Below are 16849 nucleotides of genomic sequence, written 5' to 3'. Positions count from 1 at the left end.
ACATTTCCAATCCATACATTTATATATGCAGAGAAAAATATAAATCTAAAAAAAAAACAATAAAATAAAAGCTATACAAACATAGGCCCTATGTGTTAAGAGTTAGAAATTGTTATCTACACCAATAGTGAAAACCTTAGTACTTTGAGGGGAAATCTAATGTGAATCAAGAAAAATATCCACTAATCTCTCTGGAATATGTAAATTATGTTGTATAAAAATAATCTACAGGCTAGGTCTCTAAAATAATTAAACTCTCAATCTTTACTTTTCTTGCTGGTGCAGTTTACACCTCCCACCTTAGAGAGAGAGAATGTCACCCGATTCAGACAGATGTTGGCTTATTCTGCTCATTAATTTGGAGGAAATGCTTTCCCCTTTAAACTTCACTACAAATTGAACAACAACAAGCAACAGATGATACAATTCAATTTTACTGTGAGCGATTATTTAACTACGGGGTCATTGCAGGCTATGCTGTAGCTGTGGCCATGATCTGCTCCACCCTCATGATTGGGACAAGGCTGACCCCTAGTGTTCACTCTCCAAAACCACTGAAGTTGTACAAAGTCAGCGAACAACAATCCCTCCATTAAATATTTTTAATACCATACCTTTACATCAGCGTCACATCTGTACATCCATATCCGAACACATATATATGACAACCACAGGCTCTCATCGAGGATGAAGACAACGCCAACGATCCAACATGTCCCAAAATGTCCGTCCATCCTCGTCCCTTCACTGACCCTGACAAGGTGTAGCTGCCCTACCTTCCCAATTAGTCCATTACAGTAAACTGGTCCCAGTGCAGAGTGCGGGCGGCCTCAGAGTCCGAGCCACTTGATGATGTAGAAGTTCTTCTTGCCCACTCTGAGCAGGGTGAGGCCGTTGGACAGGATGTGGAGCTTCGGGATCAGAACCTGCTCTGGCTTGTCCGCCCGGCTGTGGTTGATCCACACCGCTCCCTCCGACACCATGCGGTACCTGCACACACAGCGATGCACAGGAGCAGTGTTTTAAACGTAGGTTATGACTAAGATTGCATCTACCCAACCTGTCAGGAAACCGCATCAGATTCACTTTCTTTTTTATCTGCATAATATGTCATGAACTCGCCAACTAGTCACGTTGTCATCCATCTTTATGAGGACCACAGTCGACACCTCTGGATGTGTTACTCTCAATTCCACCTCTTCATGTTTCACACACATAGGTTTTCATTTCTATTCTTAATCTCAAGCCTAAAATGCCTGAAATTGAAGTCTAAGTGGAAATGTACAATTTCCCATTTGACAGATGTAAATATACTGTAGATTCTGAAAGAAATGAAGAAATGCGGCTCCCTCTGTGTATTCAGACGAAGAGGTGAAGAGGGCATGACGAGGGGAGATGGGGGTTAGGCTGGGGGCAAACTAGCAGTCTTAAAATCCTTACTAATTTTGAAAAAGCAGATCGTATCACACACATAACAACTGATTTCACAGTTTTTGTCATGAATATGCTCACACTAGACGATTAGGAAAGGTTGGGGTATCACACACACTTAATGATCCAATAGAATATCCTGCCGACTCCTGAAACATCACCGACGTCAGGACCTTAACTTTCGTGGGAATTTGCGCAACGTGCATTAATATGCACATTAATGCAACGTGCATAAATGTGCACTGAAAAAAATCAAAACAAAGAAAAAACACAAAACAGAATTTGGGTAAAGCTGGAGAGACACAGTCAACGTGGGCTGCACACTGTTCAGCAAGAGCTGGAGGTGAGCTGGTTCATCAGAAAAAAGGTAAGGGTAGTGGCTAGTAACTTACATTCACTGTAAGACATTAGTTCCAAATTATTATCTCTGCATTGTTATCATTTATTATTATCACTAATATAACTTTTTAATATAATTCTTCCATCACACCTCACTGTAAACTTGTCTCTCATTGGCTATTGGCAGTGCCTACTCTTGGAATAAGTCTGATCTCCACGAACTTCAGGATCTGACCAGATATTGGGTCATAAATATCAAACATGTTCAATATGATCGGAGCAGCTCATATCAGTCTGCGAGTCGATCGGCCTGGTTAAGATTGAATCCGTGAACCCCTCACACTACCAGATAATCTGTGCTGACCGTCGGTCCTGACCAAGCCTCCGATCAGGGTGTCCCTTCCTGATTATCAAGATGGCCAAATATGGTGTTAATCTAACCGATAATCCCGCAGTGTGTCCCCAGCCTTAGAGTGCCTACCCTTTGGGCCCCTCGGGGATGGCGCTGACGTTGCGGCAGGCGTCTATCACCGTGGTCCCCGGCTCCAGCAGCAGCTCATGGAAGGGAGCCTCTCTGAAGAGTTCCTGCAGCTCCTCGTCGCTCATCTCCTCCAAGGCCTGCACGCTGCTCTGGTACAGCGCGTTGGTGCATCTGTAATGATAATATTAAACATGACTTTATTGATCCGCTTAGTGCAATTCTCTTTTAGCTTGCCCTCCACCACAGGGAGGTCAGAGGTCAGGGGCAGCTACAGACCAGAAATCCTGGTGGTGATGGGGATTTGGTGTGGGTACACAGGGGGTTGAACTCAGGTCCACCAGCTGCCCCAAACATATTGTTCTTATTGTTATTTTTGTTCTGTCTAAAACTTTATGTGTTCCTGCTGTCTTGGTCAAATCTCCCTTTAAAAAAAAAAAAAAAAAAAAGACAGCCTTGACCTCAATTGAACTAACCTGAATAAGCAAAGGTTTAACAAGATAAATAAAACATGCATGCGTACAGGAACTGATTAAGAAAAATGTAATGTCACATAGCAGGGTTTCTGCAGGTTTCAACAAGTTAAATTTAAGACTTTTTAAGACCATTATGAATGCAATTTAAGACCTATTTCACGTCCATACTGGCAAAAAAAGTATGAAGGATATGAGCATTTTTAACAATAAATAAATAAATAAATAAATAACAATAAATATTGGGGCAGCAGGATGGACTAGTGGTTAAAGACACCATCCTTAAACCAGATGATTTGTGCCCCATGTCAGCAAAAAACCAAAGTGTCCATGAGCAAGTCAGTGAATCCCTAGCAGCTCACACGCACATACAGTTATTTATAATATTTATTGTTTATTGCATTATAGGATATTATAGATCCGTGTGTAAAGTCCAGAGCACCTCCGCTTTTAATGTTGGCGTAGGTCCAAACGCTGTCCGGAGGTCGCTTACCGGAGTTGCATCTGGACTTTGATGCTCCCGATGTGAAACCAGAATATTGGGTGATGGCAGACGTTTGCTGCTGGCTTTTTACGGCGGATTCATGTTTTTCAGACTTCCCATGCGACTCTAACGCCTTTATACCCAACGTTCCTAATTTCAGCGTTTTCTTGCACAAGGTGCAGCGGGCTTCAAATGTGTTTTCAACCGGCTTCAACCAAGCACTAAATTCGCTGTTCTCGAGTCAGATCTCGTTGAACTTGCACTTGCCCATTTTAGATGAAAGTAACGTTAGCCCACACACACCACATCGCGACACCACACTAGCTGGGTGTGCTCCGATAAATTCTGACCGGGCTGCACAGTTTGCATTAGTCGTTATTGGTTCCATGTTGGTTTCGTTTTGTAGTTTTGTTACAGCGTGATCAATACACATTTTTCCCAAAAACACATTTAAAAGCGAGAGAAGTTAATGCAACTTTATAAAAGTAACGTTAACTTCATAATCCAATCAATTTTTAAGACCTGTCAAAATCGTATTTAAGACATTTTAAGGCCTAAAATTCAGATTATTGGATTTTAGACTTTTTAAGACTTTTTAAGGACCCGCCCCATCCTGACCTTTTAGCACTCTCGAGGCCCTCCTTGCCATGCACCAGTTTCGTAACCTCGGCGGCCAGTCGTTTATGTGCGAGTCGTTTCCCCGGCTCCTCCCTCTGCTGCTCCATCACCCTCTCCACCTCCGCCAGGGGCAGGAAGGTGAACAGCTTCAGGTACCTGCAGCACAAGCACACACACTACATCTGAACCTTCTGTTGCAATACACTAACTACCCGTATTAATGTTAGCTGTCTGTATACAAATCCTTTGTTGGCTGTTGTAATGAATCTCTTTTGTTAATTTTAGTTGTAAATAAATTTGACCTGACTGGATTCAGACAGCCGAGACTTGAGGTATCTGGATGTTAGATTAACTATAAAGTACAAAAATATTCAATCAGTGTAAGCGCAAGTAGGTTCTCTGTGAATGCAACTAGTGAATAGGTCTACTATAACCTGATTTACTGTGTGGTGATTTGAGCTATGACTTATAAGCTTCTGAATCAAGCAGCCAGCTTAGGTGATGGGTCTACAAACACCCATTTATGAGAGGTTTGCATATCTTGTACCAATAGCTAACCCTGTATCCATAATTTACCTATATTTTTTTTTCATATTGGGTATTTGTACTTACGTAAGTAGCCTACAGTGTGGTTCCATAGAGCATCACACTTCACCTACCTTTCCACACTGGCGTCAGGCTGTCTGAGGAAGAACTGGTAGAGTTCAAACGGAGAGGTCTTGTCTCTGTTGAGCCACACTGCGTTGCCTGCCGTCTTCCCCAGCTTGTCCCCCACTGAGCTGGTCACCAGGGGGATGGTCAGCCCATACACCTCCTCACCGCTCACTCTGGAGAGAAATCAGGAGCTGTTATCCAAGTGTTAGACGTCAGGTATGGGTATTTCAAAAGCCCTAAGTGGATTAGTTCACATTATTGATCAGCGTCTGCTAATTCCTGAGTGAAACGACGCTGTGCCATAATCAATGACAATGAACTGAAACCTGTGGGTTTAGTTTTGTGTATATGTAGTAACTTTTGGGAAGTCACTTTTACAGAATTGCTAGCCTCAATAGTCCATTAAAAACCTGACAATTTTAATGTCCTTGCTAAGTGGGAAAGATATATACAGTACCCCATAAAATATGAGTGAAGACCTTTTCTGAATTGTTAGGTACCACTCTTGACTTCAACATACATATAATCCACAAAGTGGCACATAATTTAACTAAACTTTTAACCTTTAGAATTGGTTTGTCTCCTTCCACCAAAATACACAGTGGAGAGCAGAAGCTAGTAGTGTGAACCAATTCACATACATTCAAAGATGAGATTTTATTGAAACGAAGTGCTGCTTGGTGGATTACATATATGTCGAATTGAAGAGTGGCTCCTGACCATCCAGAGAAGGCGCTGAGTCACATTTTCTGGTGTGTGCCAATAATCACGGACACATTGCGTTGTCAGATTTTTCAATGGAATTTGGCGTCACGTGCTCTCCAGAAGAGAAACCGACACGTATTGGGGCTACAAAAGAACTTCTAGAGAGGCTTTTTATATGGAACACATTAGTGGACATTTACTTGTGAATGAACTCATGGCCAGACATCAAATTGCCCAGTTGGTCGGTGCCTCCCAGCTGAATCTTGCAGCCATATACTTGGTTCAGGTGGTAGAAGTCATAAGCTTGGAAAACCTGGTAGGTGAACTCTGTCAGGCTCATACCGTCTGCGCTTTTCAGCCTGGACTGCACGCTGTGGCGGCTGAGCATGGTGCCCATCCTGAAGTGTCTGCCGGCGTCTGACAAAAACGCCACCACACCCCAGTCCTTGTACCAGCTCAGGTTGTTCAGTACAGTCACGGTGCCCAGCTTCCTGGAGCTGTCGTGGAAGTTCAGTTCGTGGTTGGTGAAAATCCTCTGGATGCTCTCCCTGATGCTCCGTGTGTTTTCCTCGGTAGCGTCCGCGGAGAGCCGCTCCCTCTCGCTCGTTTTCCCACTCGGGTCGCCGATTTGTGCCGTGGCCCCTCCAAGCACCGCGACGACATGATGCCCCGCGCTGCGGAAATGCAGAAGGCCGATGATAGCGAGCAAGTTGCCCACATGAAGGCTGTCCGCCGTGGGGTCAAACCCGCAGTACACCGTCTGAGAGCCAGACTGGAGCAACTGGGGAAGCTGGTCCTGCGCTGCGCTTTCGGGGAAAGAGTCCTTCAAAATACCTCGTTTGTTCAGAGATAATAAAAGTCCGTTATGTGCGATAGAAGAGCAGTGAAATTTAGTCCTGAGAGTGAGACGAGGGTGTGCTTGCTTCAGGAGAACACAGGATCCATGCCGCGATACATACCTGCAGGTCCTCACCATGGACGCCGCCATGTTGGACAATGTGACAAGACGAGAGGGGAGGAGTCAAGGAGAGTGGCGCGGAGGGTTTGGCAGGACTAGAGCGCCCTCTAGTGCAGTGGTTCTCAAAGCGGAGGGGAGGGGGTCCTTTGATCTTCAGGGGGTGTTTGATTGAGGGGGTGCACGAGGTCCCCAGCAAAGTGAGGAATACATTAATTTCATTATAATTCCACTCTCTAGTCTAGAAGTCAGCACATTGTGAGAATGTATAAGGAGGAGGAGGCTGCCATTTTCATGATATAAATCTAATCTTGGATAAAAGGATATTTCTGACTTTATCACATTCCGATCAGTAAAGGTTCATATATAAGGTCACAGAAAGCTGTATAGAAATGAAACCAAAATATGTGCACTACATACCACACTGTTATGAAACACTGAGGGTGTTACACAAGAATATAGTACAAAGTGCAGGTTTGCCTTTAGACCAGTAGATGGCGAACCTAGATCAGATCCAGCTAACATGATTGTCCACAGTAAGAGGCTAAAGATATCTCCTGTTTGTAAATCTCTCTGTCTGTAGATCTAGCATAGACGCATCTTCACCAATACATAGGATCTGACATAACCATTGTTTGCATTATTAAGGGATTATGGCTCATATAAAAACCTAACTTGGGTTTTAGAGGAAAGGGGGGTGAATATATCATTGGGGTCATCAAGTGGGCACCATCTATCATACAGTAAGTTAATGTGTACATAATATGCACAAGGTTATCTCATACAGTGCTGTCCATTTAATTCACACAAACATACAATGCGTCTTGGATTTTAAAATCATTTTATTTTGAAATCCATTCAATGTCAACTTGTTTCATTGTTTAAATGACTAGATATACATTCGTCAAACATTTACAGTATTGTTACCAAGCCACAGTACACGTTAACGACACATCCATCTCTGTTGTCTCTTTGCATGACACTAGCCACAAAAACCACTGCATCAACTCCATGAAATCCAGGAAAAAATTACAAAAAAAAACAACCAAATCAAATACCTAATTCCTATGACTGCTGCCCCCTGGTTACATTTTTTTTCTGTCAGTTTTGAGAAGATGAAAATAAAAGTAATAACGTTAATCAGTATTGTTGTTGGTGTTTGTGTGCTGTAAGGCAGAGCGCTATAAACTCATTCGACAGAGAGAGACAGAGAGAAAAAAAAGAGGAAGAACAGCACCTTGCTATGTCCTGAGCTAGTTCAACAAAGGAAGACTAGGTTTCCCTGATACATGTCAAAAGTCCCTTGTCAATTCAACAGAAAAAAGACATTCCTAAGGGTAAGCAGACATCACAAATTTACATGACTTCTCCTCTAACAGTTTGGCTCTAGTGTTTCAACCATTTTGTTGTTTAGTTTTGCGAGTCCTTCATTGTGACTGTTCTGTATGGGAAAATGAAGCTTGAAGTCGAGCCTCTTTCTGTCTTTACTGCATTTTACATGAATTTCCCTACATCTGTCATGACATCATTCCCTGTCTGCGTGGCCCTGTTGAGTGTCAGTAGCAGCAGATTCTAGCTGATGACACCAACTGTATACAACTCTGTGTATGTGTGTGTGTGTGTGTGTGTGTGTGTGAGAGAGAGCCAGTCTCAGGCCCTCTGAATCTCTAGTGTTTCCTGGCATGGGCACACGCTAAGGCACAGATTGTTTGTGGTTAATCCCTAAGTATACCTGGGATCTCCAAGTCCCAGGAATTTGTGAGGGAAAAAATTAGCTGCGTTGAATGAATTCTGCAGGGGAGGGGTTGACATTCTGTGAAACATATAAGTACAGGCAGCTTGAAGGTCAGTAATCTACTCATGGCATAACAATGTTTGGTGAGTTAGTACAATATAGCAGCGAGTGAGGAGAAAAGTCAGCAAAAAAAAAGCCTGACAAAACGGGAGCGGGTTATAAAACAATATACTGCATCTTAGTTACTGCATCTTCCTTACTGTAATAGCATGTTATGTGATCACTGTTATGGCAAGTTATGAGTGCATTCAGTTTCTCCGTTGATCAAAATAGAGAAGTGATAAGTGTGACAAAAAAAAATACATATTGGCTTGTACAATATGAGGAGGCAACTGCGGAGCATTTCTGATAATGATGGTGAAATTCTGTGCATATAAACCCCCTTTATCTCTTAATGCGCAACCTGAGACCACAGTATAAAAAAAAAGGAGACAAGTATTGTATGATCAGTGCTGAGCTGTAGCCTGACATTTCAATGGCATCTTCATGCGAAGAATAAAGAAATGATGTCTACTGAAAATATGTCTTTCTGTAATAGTTCTCATGATATCCAAAAATCATGGAGATTAAGTTTTAATCAGCTACAAAAAGTTGTACCACAGTACAGCCCAGCACACATATGCATTCAGTTTAAATCATAAGAGCTTTATGTAATTGTCCTGTGCGGGGTGAATAAAGTTCTGTTGAAACGATCTGAATGCAAACTGTAGCCATGATCATTCTCTATCTAGAATGGCAATTAACAAAAGGAATGTCCCCAATTGGATTCAGATCTATGGATATTCAGATCGCCGGTTGCCCTGTTACCCTTGAGTCTATTTACATTGCACTCTTCAACCGCGCCATTTCAAATAAACAATTATCAGATCTAGTCATACATATACAGTATACTTTAGCTTTAGTATAAAAATATCATCCAACTCAATTAGAACACAATTATGTGGCGCTTAAGCAAAAGAACATACATACCTACATTTACTGTACAATTTCAAAACATTGAAAAGTATTTACCAAACATAGAGGAATACAAAAGTTGATCATCATTAGTACCTTGTATACCTCGGGGGTTAAAAGTCGGGGCAAGCAGTCAATATGATCATTTCATCTATGTACACTCTGTTTATACAACGTGGCATAACTACAAAAGCTAGGTCCATTCCACTTGACCAAATTTCAATTAATTCATGATGAATTTAGAGATTTTGGTAAGATAAGCAGATGGAAAAAAAGCATTCCCTCACAGATTCACATATATATTATCCAAACTATCAGACATGCATGTTTTGTCATTTCCTTATCAACGTTCCCTAGATGTCTTTTGTGGAAGGTGTCTGTTTTCCACAAGAGACAGTTTTAGTACAAAATCCAGGAGTGGCCTTTTCAAATGCACATTTATCATCAGAGACAGAGGACAAAATAGTGACAGGAAAATTTTAAAGGATACTTTGACTTGACTGTGAATTTTAGTTTGTTCTTTTTCCATCACCAGACACTACTTGACTCTAATTGAGGAAAGAAAGTCTACAAATGTACCCTTCAGTTGCCCTACAATGGCTTGTTATCTTTGCTCACTGAAGCCAATAAGCGCAGGTAGCTGCAAGCTTGTGGCTTGCCGTGTCTTTTGGTTGTAATACTGTGTGCTAACAATAATACCAAAACATTTTAGGGAGACTGAAGGAGAAGCATAGAAACTTTTTCCCCTCAATGTGTCTGATGGTGAAAAATAAAATAACCAACTAAAATTCATATGTCACTGTATCCATTTACTCTTCCATGCCATACCATTCAGATTTGCTTGTGTGAAAAAGAACGATTAACAATTTCCATTTGCCATGATATAAAAAATTGTGTATATAAAGACCCCTGAACTCTAACCTATGGGTAAGAAGAGGACCAAAGATAGCCATTGAAGGCACTGTGGAAGGCAGAGAGTGAGAGAGAAAGAGAGAGAGAGAAAGAGAGACAATGCGAGTAATTGAGAGAAAGACAGAATGTTTATGAGGATATGTAACGTAGAGGAGTAGGGGTTCGGTGTGTGAGAAAATAAGAAATAGACGACTAATGATTTGGGGCAAATCTGCTTTGAGCCTGCCAGTATTAAGGTTGTAATGCGGTTTATCTTGGTGTTAGCCCTTGAATACCAGGATACAAAACAGGATGGAGTGCCAAATATTTGTGCATGTGTTTGTGAAAAAGGCATTGTAACGGAGGTCCAGTATAAAATAGTCTCATATCACATCTAATGGGCACGTTTGTGCTTCAGTGTTGCATTGTGGTGCGTTTACACAGTGAATCTCTGACTGTGGCCATTTCGGTCTTGAATGACATCAAATCTCATACAAACTTCAGGATTTTGCTACCTTGTTCTACAGGGTGAAGGACACTATTACCATTATAGTTTGCCTTTATCAAAAGTACAAAAGTGTGTGGACGTTTGTTGAACCTAGTTGAGTCAGAAGTGAAGATAATGCATGCCAAGCCTCCATGTTGAAGTTTTGTCTTGGTGGGAATAGGAAAGAAAATGACAGTTAAAGTGTGCAATATTGGCCGTCATCACAAACAAATTATGGCTTAAAAAGACTTACAAATAACATGAATTATTAAGTTCAGAAGCCTGGTGAAACCATGATTGTGTCTCTGAGTGTATAAAGATGAAGAAAAATGGTGGTGGACTGCTAAGTAGCGAACCATCGCCACACTTTTGAGGGCCTACTGATGGAATGGGATTTGATGACATCATTGATAGGGCACAGCCAATAAGGGAGAAGCTGCCTTGCTTTAAAACTGTATCGTTACGGTGTGAACTTTGCAGTCGCCACTGAAGTCACTTGGGTGTCGTTAATTGTGAATGTAGGTGCGTATGGCTCTTTGCTCTTTGAGTTCAGTACAAAAATCTATCTTGAAACAAACTGCTGGAGTGGCGACTCTATCAAGTTCACTTTCCTTCCTCATTTTAGGGCATTGATAAGGGTCAGGGTAGGGATAGCATAGGTATAACCAAGGAGGCTGTCTCCAAGACTTCAAGAAATTCAAATTAGCATTCAGTTTTTTGATCCACGTGCTTGGCCAGAGATCTCATACACTGTTCTCTAGAGGGGGGCTCAATCAGCTGTACATCACCTCTTTACATACATGACTTGTCCTGTCTGAGCACGTCCATGTAATGGAGTGGAGAGCACTGTGTCGACCCAAGAGAACCATCAGCCCCTTGACCTGGGCCTACAGAGGAACTCCTGTTCTGACCAGAAGCCAAAGCTAACTCTTGCTGCATTAGGGGTTTTTAAGTGGTTCAACCCTAGCTTATGGAGGACTCTTCTTCTGTCCCTGACTCCCTGAAAAAATGGAGATGGTTCGTAGAGCGCCTCTCCTCGTGCCTCCTCCACCTCCACTCTCCATACTCCTCAGTACATGTCTCTGTAGATCTCTTGCAGGAGTGGGTGCAGTGAGGTGTCCTCCGTCTTTTTGATCTCCTGTACCAGCTGAGCGTGCTCGGTGACCAGCTGCCGGAGGTCAGCCAGTTTCTGCAGCAGCCTGGGGAAGAGGAAGGCGTCGTCGGGGTGATTGGCCAGTAGGTGGAGCTGTAGCACCTGGACAATGCTCTCCTGCATACGCTCGATGTGCGCCACGTTCACCAGCCCTGGCCGGTCTGAGGAGAGAGGTAGAAAAGTAAATAAAGAGAGTTGATTGAGACTCCATAATCATAATCTCCTCATCTATCTCAATGTCTTCAAAATTTCTGCAAGAGGTCATTTCTGTAATCTGGGAGCATTTGTCTTGAGCTAGAGTAGGCTAAAATTCTCACTCTTTTGACACTAACTAACAAAGAGCAAAAAGGCATGCACTGTTTCATACAGCAGATTAAGAGCTTAATCTCAAACAAAAAGTGCTTTCTCCTGTGTCCTCACCTCCACAGCAGATGATAGCTGCCACAAACAGAGCCAGGTCGCTGTCATCCAGCTCCAGGGCGTTGAACTTCATGGCAAACTGGAACTTGGGCTCCATCATGTCGCTGAACGGCCGCCGCAGACTCTTGAGGAACTCCCGGGTAATGAAGCCCGAACCGTACGCCACAAGCAGCCCGTCCTTGTTCATACAGGAGGCCAGCATGGCGAAGAGGGCCTCGTACACGCCATATTTCAACAGAGTCACCTGGTCGTTGAGGTCCAGGCCCGAGAAGCCGGGGACGGACTTCGCGAACTCCGTGAGCTCGGTGACAGTTTCCACCGAGGTGCATTGGCAGCAGTGGAAGATGCGAACCTCTGCCTCCCTGTCCTTCAGCACCCCGGCTGTCCCCACCATCTTGGCTACCAGCGTCTGCTCTGCCAGCTGGAGGGTCTCCATGTCGTGGATGACGAAGGGCTGGAGGGATGAGGAAGAAGGTGGAGAAAGAGAGTGAAGAGAGTGAAGAAATGGGTCTCCTGTAGAAATGCAGGCACAATGTGTACACTACATAAATATGGAATAAGGCTGAATCAGCAACCCATCTACATGAACAACCATTCCATAGCTGCTTACCACAAAACAAGTATGCCTATAGGGCTATACTGTCTACACACAATCTTTATTAGAAGTAAGGAGCGAGGCCCAGAACCCTTATTGACACTTAAAAATCTCCATGATGACATAATTCATTTCCTGCACTCTCCTTGACCCTGCAACTACCTTTATGGATGTCACCCTTAACACTCTCCTATGCTCAAAAGGGTCTGGAGCACAAACAATTTCCCTAGGAATATTAGCAGATTTAATATTGAGAGCACAGCCAGGGGCATGACATTAGTGATTTAGCTGATACAACAAGCTCGGAAAAACTAATTGGACCCATTAAACCATATCTGTTGTTGTGATACTACAGAGACTGTCTTATTAAAAAAATCACTTTCTCCAACAGACTACAGCTCTTTGACAAGCTAGCAAGAGAGCTACAAGATAAACACAAAAACAACACACCCATTTTTTTTTCTAAGTAACATTTTGCCTCAGTGTCTGTCATGGTTGTGGGGAATTTATTGGAGAAGACAATAACATATTTTCTATCTCAGGGCAAAGTTGGGCTTACTAGGACAAACTCAAAATAAACACAAGAGCAAAATGGCAATTAATTTGAAGCTATGGCCCAGCTGACAATAGTCTCTCTGGTGATAACAAGATGCAAAAAGGAACCCTAAATCCCAGTGTATCTCAGGTAAAAGTAAAAAAGTAAGACCTGGCTAGTCCTGTTTGGTCCTTTAGTGGACACCAGGCTAATAAAAGGTTTTAGCTGTGTCACTGTTCCCACAGAGTCCAAGCTAACACCTGCTGCTGCACATCATACCAGAGCTCTGATTCACTAATACCATGCTAAACACAGGCTACACTGGCAAAGGAAAGTATGTGGGAACCTCTGCCAAGCTGTAGGTTTTTGCCTTACTGTTTTACTCAAAATTACACTTTATCATCATATAATGTCTAATAGGTAATTAATAATAAAGGCTAATTTGATGTCACAAATAATCAAATCTTAAGTACCCAGCGTAGAAAAAGTAAATGAATGTATAGTTTTGTAGTGGGTACAATCTCCTTTAAAAGCATGGATTAATCTGTCTTTCACAATACCTGCAAGCAATGCTGGACTAAATCTGCCTCAACACTGGCCTTGTGCACAAACATGTATACATTTTTTTTTTTTTTTTTTTGATGGATATTTTTGCGAATGTTGCTCCATTATGGCATCACTGACTGACTTGATGCTGTGTGATCCTGCACAAGCAAAGGAGCCCAAAACTCACATCACCCTACTGTCACCATAACTTCAAGAGAGACTCAGAATTTGCTGTGCCAGTTTCCTCGTATAACTCAAAAGGCAGATTCGCTTGGAGAAACTACTTTAACACCCATGTAAAACGAATCCACAATTTCTTCAAATTTAACAAGGAAGCAGCGGTGGTGTCATTTACCCACCGCTTTTCATTAAGATGATGGGAGATGTGTTATATTCTCCAAAATGGAATGCCACCCTTTCTTCCCCCATCAAATCGCCCAGTGTACAACAGAGACCAGAGCAGCAAGAGGGTGACATTTTTTAGCTGCTTGGCTTGCTAAAGACAGACATGAGGTCAATCATTAAGGCAACATCGTGCACAACTCTTGTCTTACTGTACATACTGTTAAGTTGAACCAGACCACAGCCAAATGCCAGTTGAGGTACACTGTAAAAACTGACAGCAGCTGTACATAAATCAAAGCCAAAGTGGAAACAATTATGGTTCAGTACTCCTCCCTGGCACTGTGACTGAAGGAAATATTGTACATCAGTTACAGGTATTAAATTACATTTTACCAGATAACAGGGGATGCACTTTTTCTACAATGCGTGCTTAACTATTTAATAGCGTTTGTATCATGAATAATAAAGTTGTACATTTTTCATATCAATGATCAAAGATCAAATGTTTGCTAAAAGGTACAATTGGACAGGACACAATTGTACCTTTTAGCAAACATTTGATCTTTGATCTTTGTGTTCAAATATTTTGATTCAAGATAAGGCAAGTGACAACAGATTAGAAGAGTGTACTACTTTTCCTTTGGCACTGTGCAGCTAGCTCAACTGACATATGATACACAAAAAATCTCAGAATGAAAGTAATGTAACATGTCAGCATTCTTACACTGAGCCCCGGCAAATGGTAGGAAGTAACTTTCACAGAGAAGCAAAAGCTAATCCTGGGCAGACATTGTTGGAGCCAGGTGGTCAGTGAATAACTCACAGATAGGGTTTTTTTCATGTAAGTGCGAAGTAAATCAGAAGAAGGGAATACAGAATGTAATCTGTAGTTTACAGTGAGGAAGGATCACAAACTGTCTGAGCATATTGCAAAATCTAGGGCAGATCCAACAATACATGCATTTCCAACTGACTGCTTTCCAACAGCTGTAGACCCCAGAGAGTCAGTCTGGACTCTAAATGGACACAGAAACATCAAGAAGCTCTGAACTCTGGAGGCAACGGGGCAAGTCTGTGTTTGAACATGGGTGTGTACTTTGACTGACCTGTCCCTCTTGACCTATCTCACACCTACACACATCCATCCATGGAATTCAACACAACTCTGGGCAGCAGACCCTAACCCTACCCGTGTCAAGCCCTCCTCTCATGAAAGGAAAGAGAAAGATGCAGGGCTGCGAGGGGAATGATTTTGGTGAGACAGGGGAGGGGGATGAAAAGGGTTGGGGAATGGAGGGAGGGGTCGATGGAGAGACGGGCGGAGGGAGGAGTGGTGGGCTCATACAGTGGGTCTTTATACCGTGTCAGCGCAAACAGATGTTTCCTTGTCCAGCTTGCATGTTGGCTTGCACCACTGATTGAGCAAGTTATTTCTGACATTGGCTGGCTGCATATAATCTCTAAGGTATTGGTTGCCAGGTCATGTTGAGACATAAGGACAAGTTTGGTTGCAAATTTCTTTGTAATCTCCTCAGAATGAGAATAAAATCACTCCAATGGGAAGAGATAAATTAGAAGTTGCAAGACAACACAACCTCAGGCCTGTTAGGAAATGTTTGTAATGCAATGAGCCATAAACACGCAATCCACACATACACGCACACACACACACACACACACACACGCACACACACACACAACACCTTTCACTCATCAAGCCCCAACCCAACCCACTACTCTTACTCCACGTACAGGGGTGCTGGTCTTGCCGGTGAGGATGGTTCGGGCCTTGGCCTTGTTCATGTTGAAGTTCTTGAGGTAGGCCTCGTAAATCTGCCTGGCCAGGGTCTTCTGGTCGGCCAGATGGGGGTCCTCCACCTCCCTGTCCCCCGTCACCATCTCCGCCTTCAGCTTCAGCTTCTCGGACTGGGGCATCCGGCCGAAACGGATGGCTGTCGAGAGCAACAACAGAATCAGAGCAGATAGATAAAATGTTAGGATAAAATGTTGTAGAATCAAAGACTTTAGGTCATTTCCATAGGGATTTTTAACTTTCAGTATAATGTTATGATTTTAGAAATAGCAACACCCCATGCAATGCAATACAGAGAGTAAGTGACAGATTTAAAGAAACGTTTCAGTTGTTTGAAATGTTTCAGTTCAACAAAAAACAAAGAAACAGAAAACAGAAAAAGCAGCTAACTCTTTACGCATTTGACCATTAGGAAGCTATGGATGAATACAATACAACACAAAACATTACAGTGTGTGTTGCAAGTGGGCACTGGACGTGTGAAGTGCATGTTTGAACACTACAAAGTGTTGTTTTTGTACAAAAGGACTCTCTCAGACGGCCTGAGCCTAAGTGAGTAATGAGATTAGATCTGAACTGTTTTTAACCCCTCCTCACCAACTTAAATGGGCACAAGCTGGTGTGCACAAGCATGCACACACACACACACACAAATTAAAACACCTGCATGCATTGCTTCATTTACAACACACACGTCACTCTTTGAGAACATGTTCAGTATTCAATCCTAACCACCGCAGCTGCACCAACTACCTGCATTTATGAGACTATAAAAGTGTAAAAGGAGATCATATTTCCCTGCTTGCCACAGAGCAAACCAGCAATGAAACACATCCAGGCCTATTGAGCAGGACAGAGCAGACAGCATGAGGGCCCATTAGATTACTGTTCACAAAGTGGATGGCTCATCTAAAGCAGGTAAAGCCCCGCAGTGGATCCCTGGGTAGGAGCCAAGTCTAATTAAGATGAGAGGAAGTGAGTGATGCTAAGCTCAGCATAAGTCCATTTCCTAAGACCCAGGGAGAGGGGATGAGTCTCTGACCCCAGTTGGGGCGAGTCTGGTGGGAGGGAGACAGTCTGTCGTTTCCCTGATCTTGTAGAGTCTGTTTCAACGGCTGCACTGTGGAAGAAGTTTCAGGACAATAACCAAAAGCTTCTTCCCCCACAGCAACACTTAT

General features: G+C 42.8%; 2 protein-coding genes across 2 annotated transcripts in view; both read right to left on the bottom strand.

Moving 5' to 3' along the window:
- Nucleotides 1-568: 568 nt before the first annotated feature.
- yars2 (tyrosyl-tRNA synthetase 2, mitochondrial) lies at nucleotides 569-6170 on the bottom strand. Its single transcript, XM_071922743.2, has 5 exons — nucleotides 5383-6170; nucleotides 4483-4650; nucleotides 3824-3979; nucleotides 2252-2422; nucleotides 569-990 (listed from the first exon to the last, which is right to left on the bottom strand). Exons 1-5 carry the CDS (start codon nucleotides 6168-6170, stop codon nucleotides 831-833), a joined length of 1443 nt encoding a protein of 480 aa, XP_071778844.1. The 3' UTR covers nucleotides 569-830.
- A 3238-nt stretch (nucleotides 6171-9408) lies between these two features.
- The window catches only part of pparab (peroxisome proliferator-activated receptor alpha b), a 29251-nt gene continuing 21810 nt past the window's right edge, over nucleotides 9409-16849 (bottom strand). Inside the window, exons 5-7 of the mRNA XM_071922744.2 lie at nucleotides 15611-15810; nucleotides 11838-12291; nucleotides 9409-11578 (exon numbers count right to left, since the gene is read on the bottom strand). Coding sequence (XP_071778845.1) covers nucleotides 11334-11578; nucleotides 11838-12291; nucleotides 15611-15810 — 899 coding nt within the window. The 3' untranslated portion in view covers nucleotides 9409-11333. The remainder of the gene's footprint in view (nucleotides 11579-11837; nucleotides 12292-15610; nucleotides 15811-16849) is intronic.

Source organism: Centroberyx gerrardi, chromosome 4 (genome assembly GCF_048128805.1).
Source record: "Centroberyx gerrardi isolate f3 chromosome 4, fCenGer3.hap1.cur.20231027, whole genome shotgun sequence".
In the NCBI taxonomy this organism is placed as follows: Eukaryota; Metazoa; Chordata; class Actinopteri; order Beryciformes; family Berycidae; genus Centroberyx; species Centroberyx gerrardi.
Note: the sequence above shows the minus strand (reverse complement) of the source record. Positions and strands in the feature narration are given on the sequence as shown.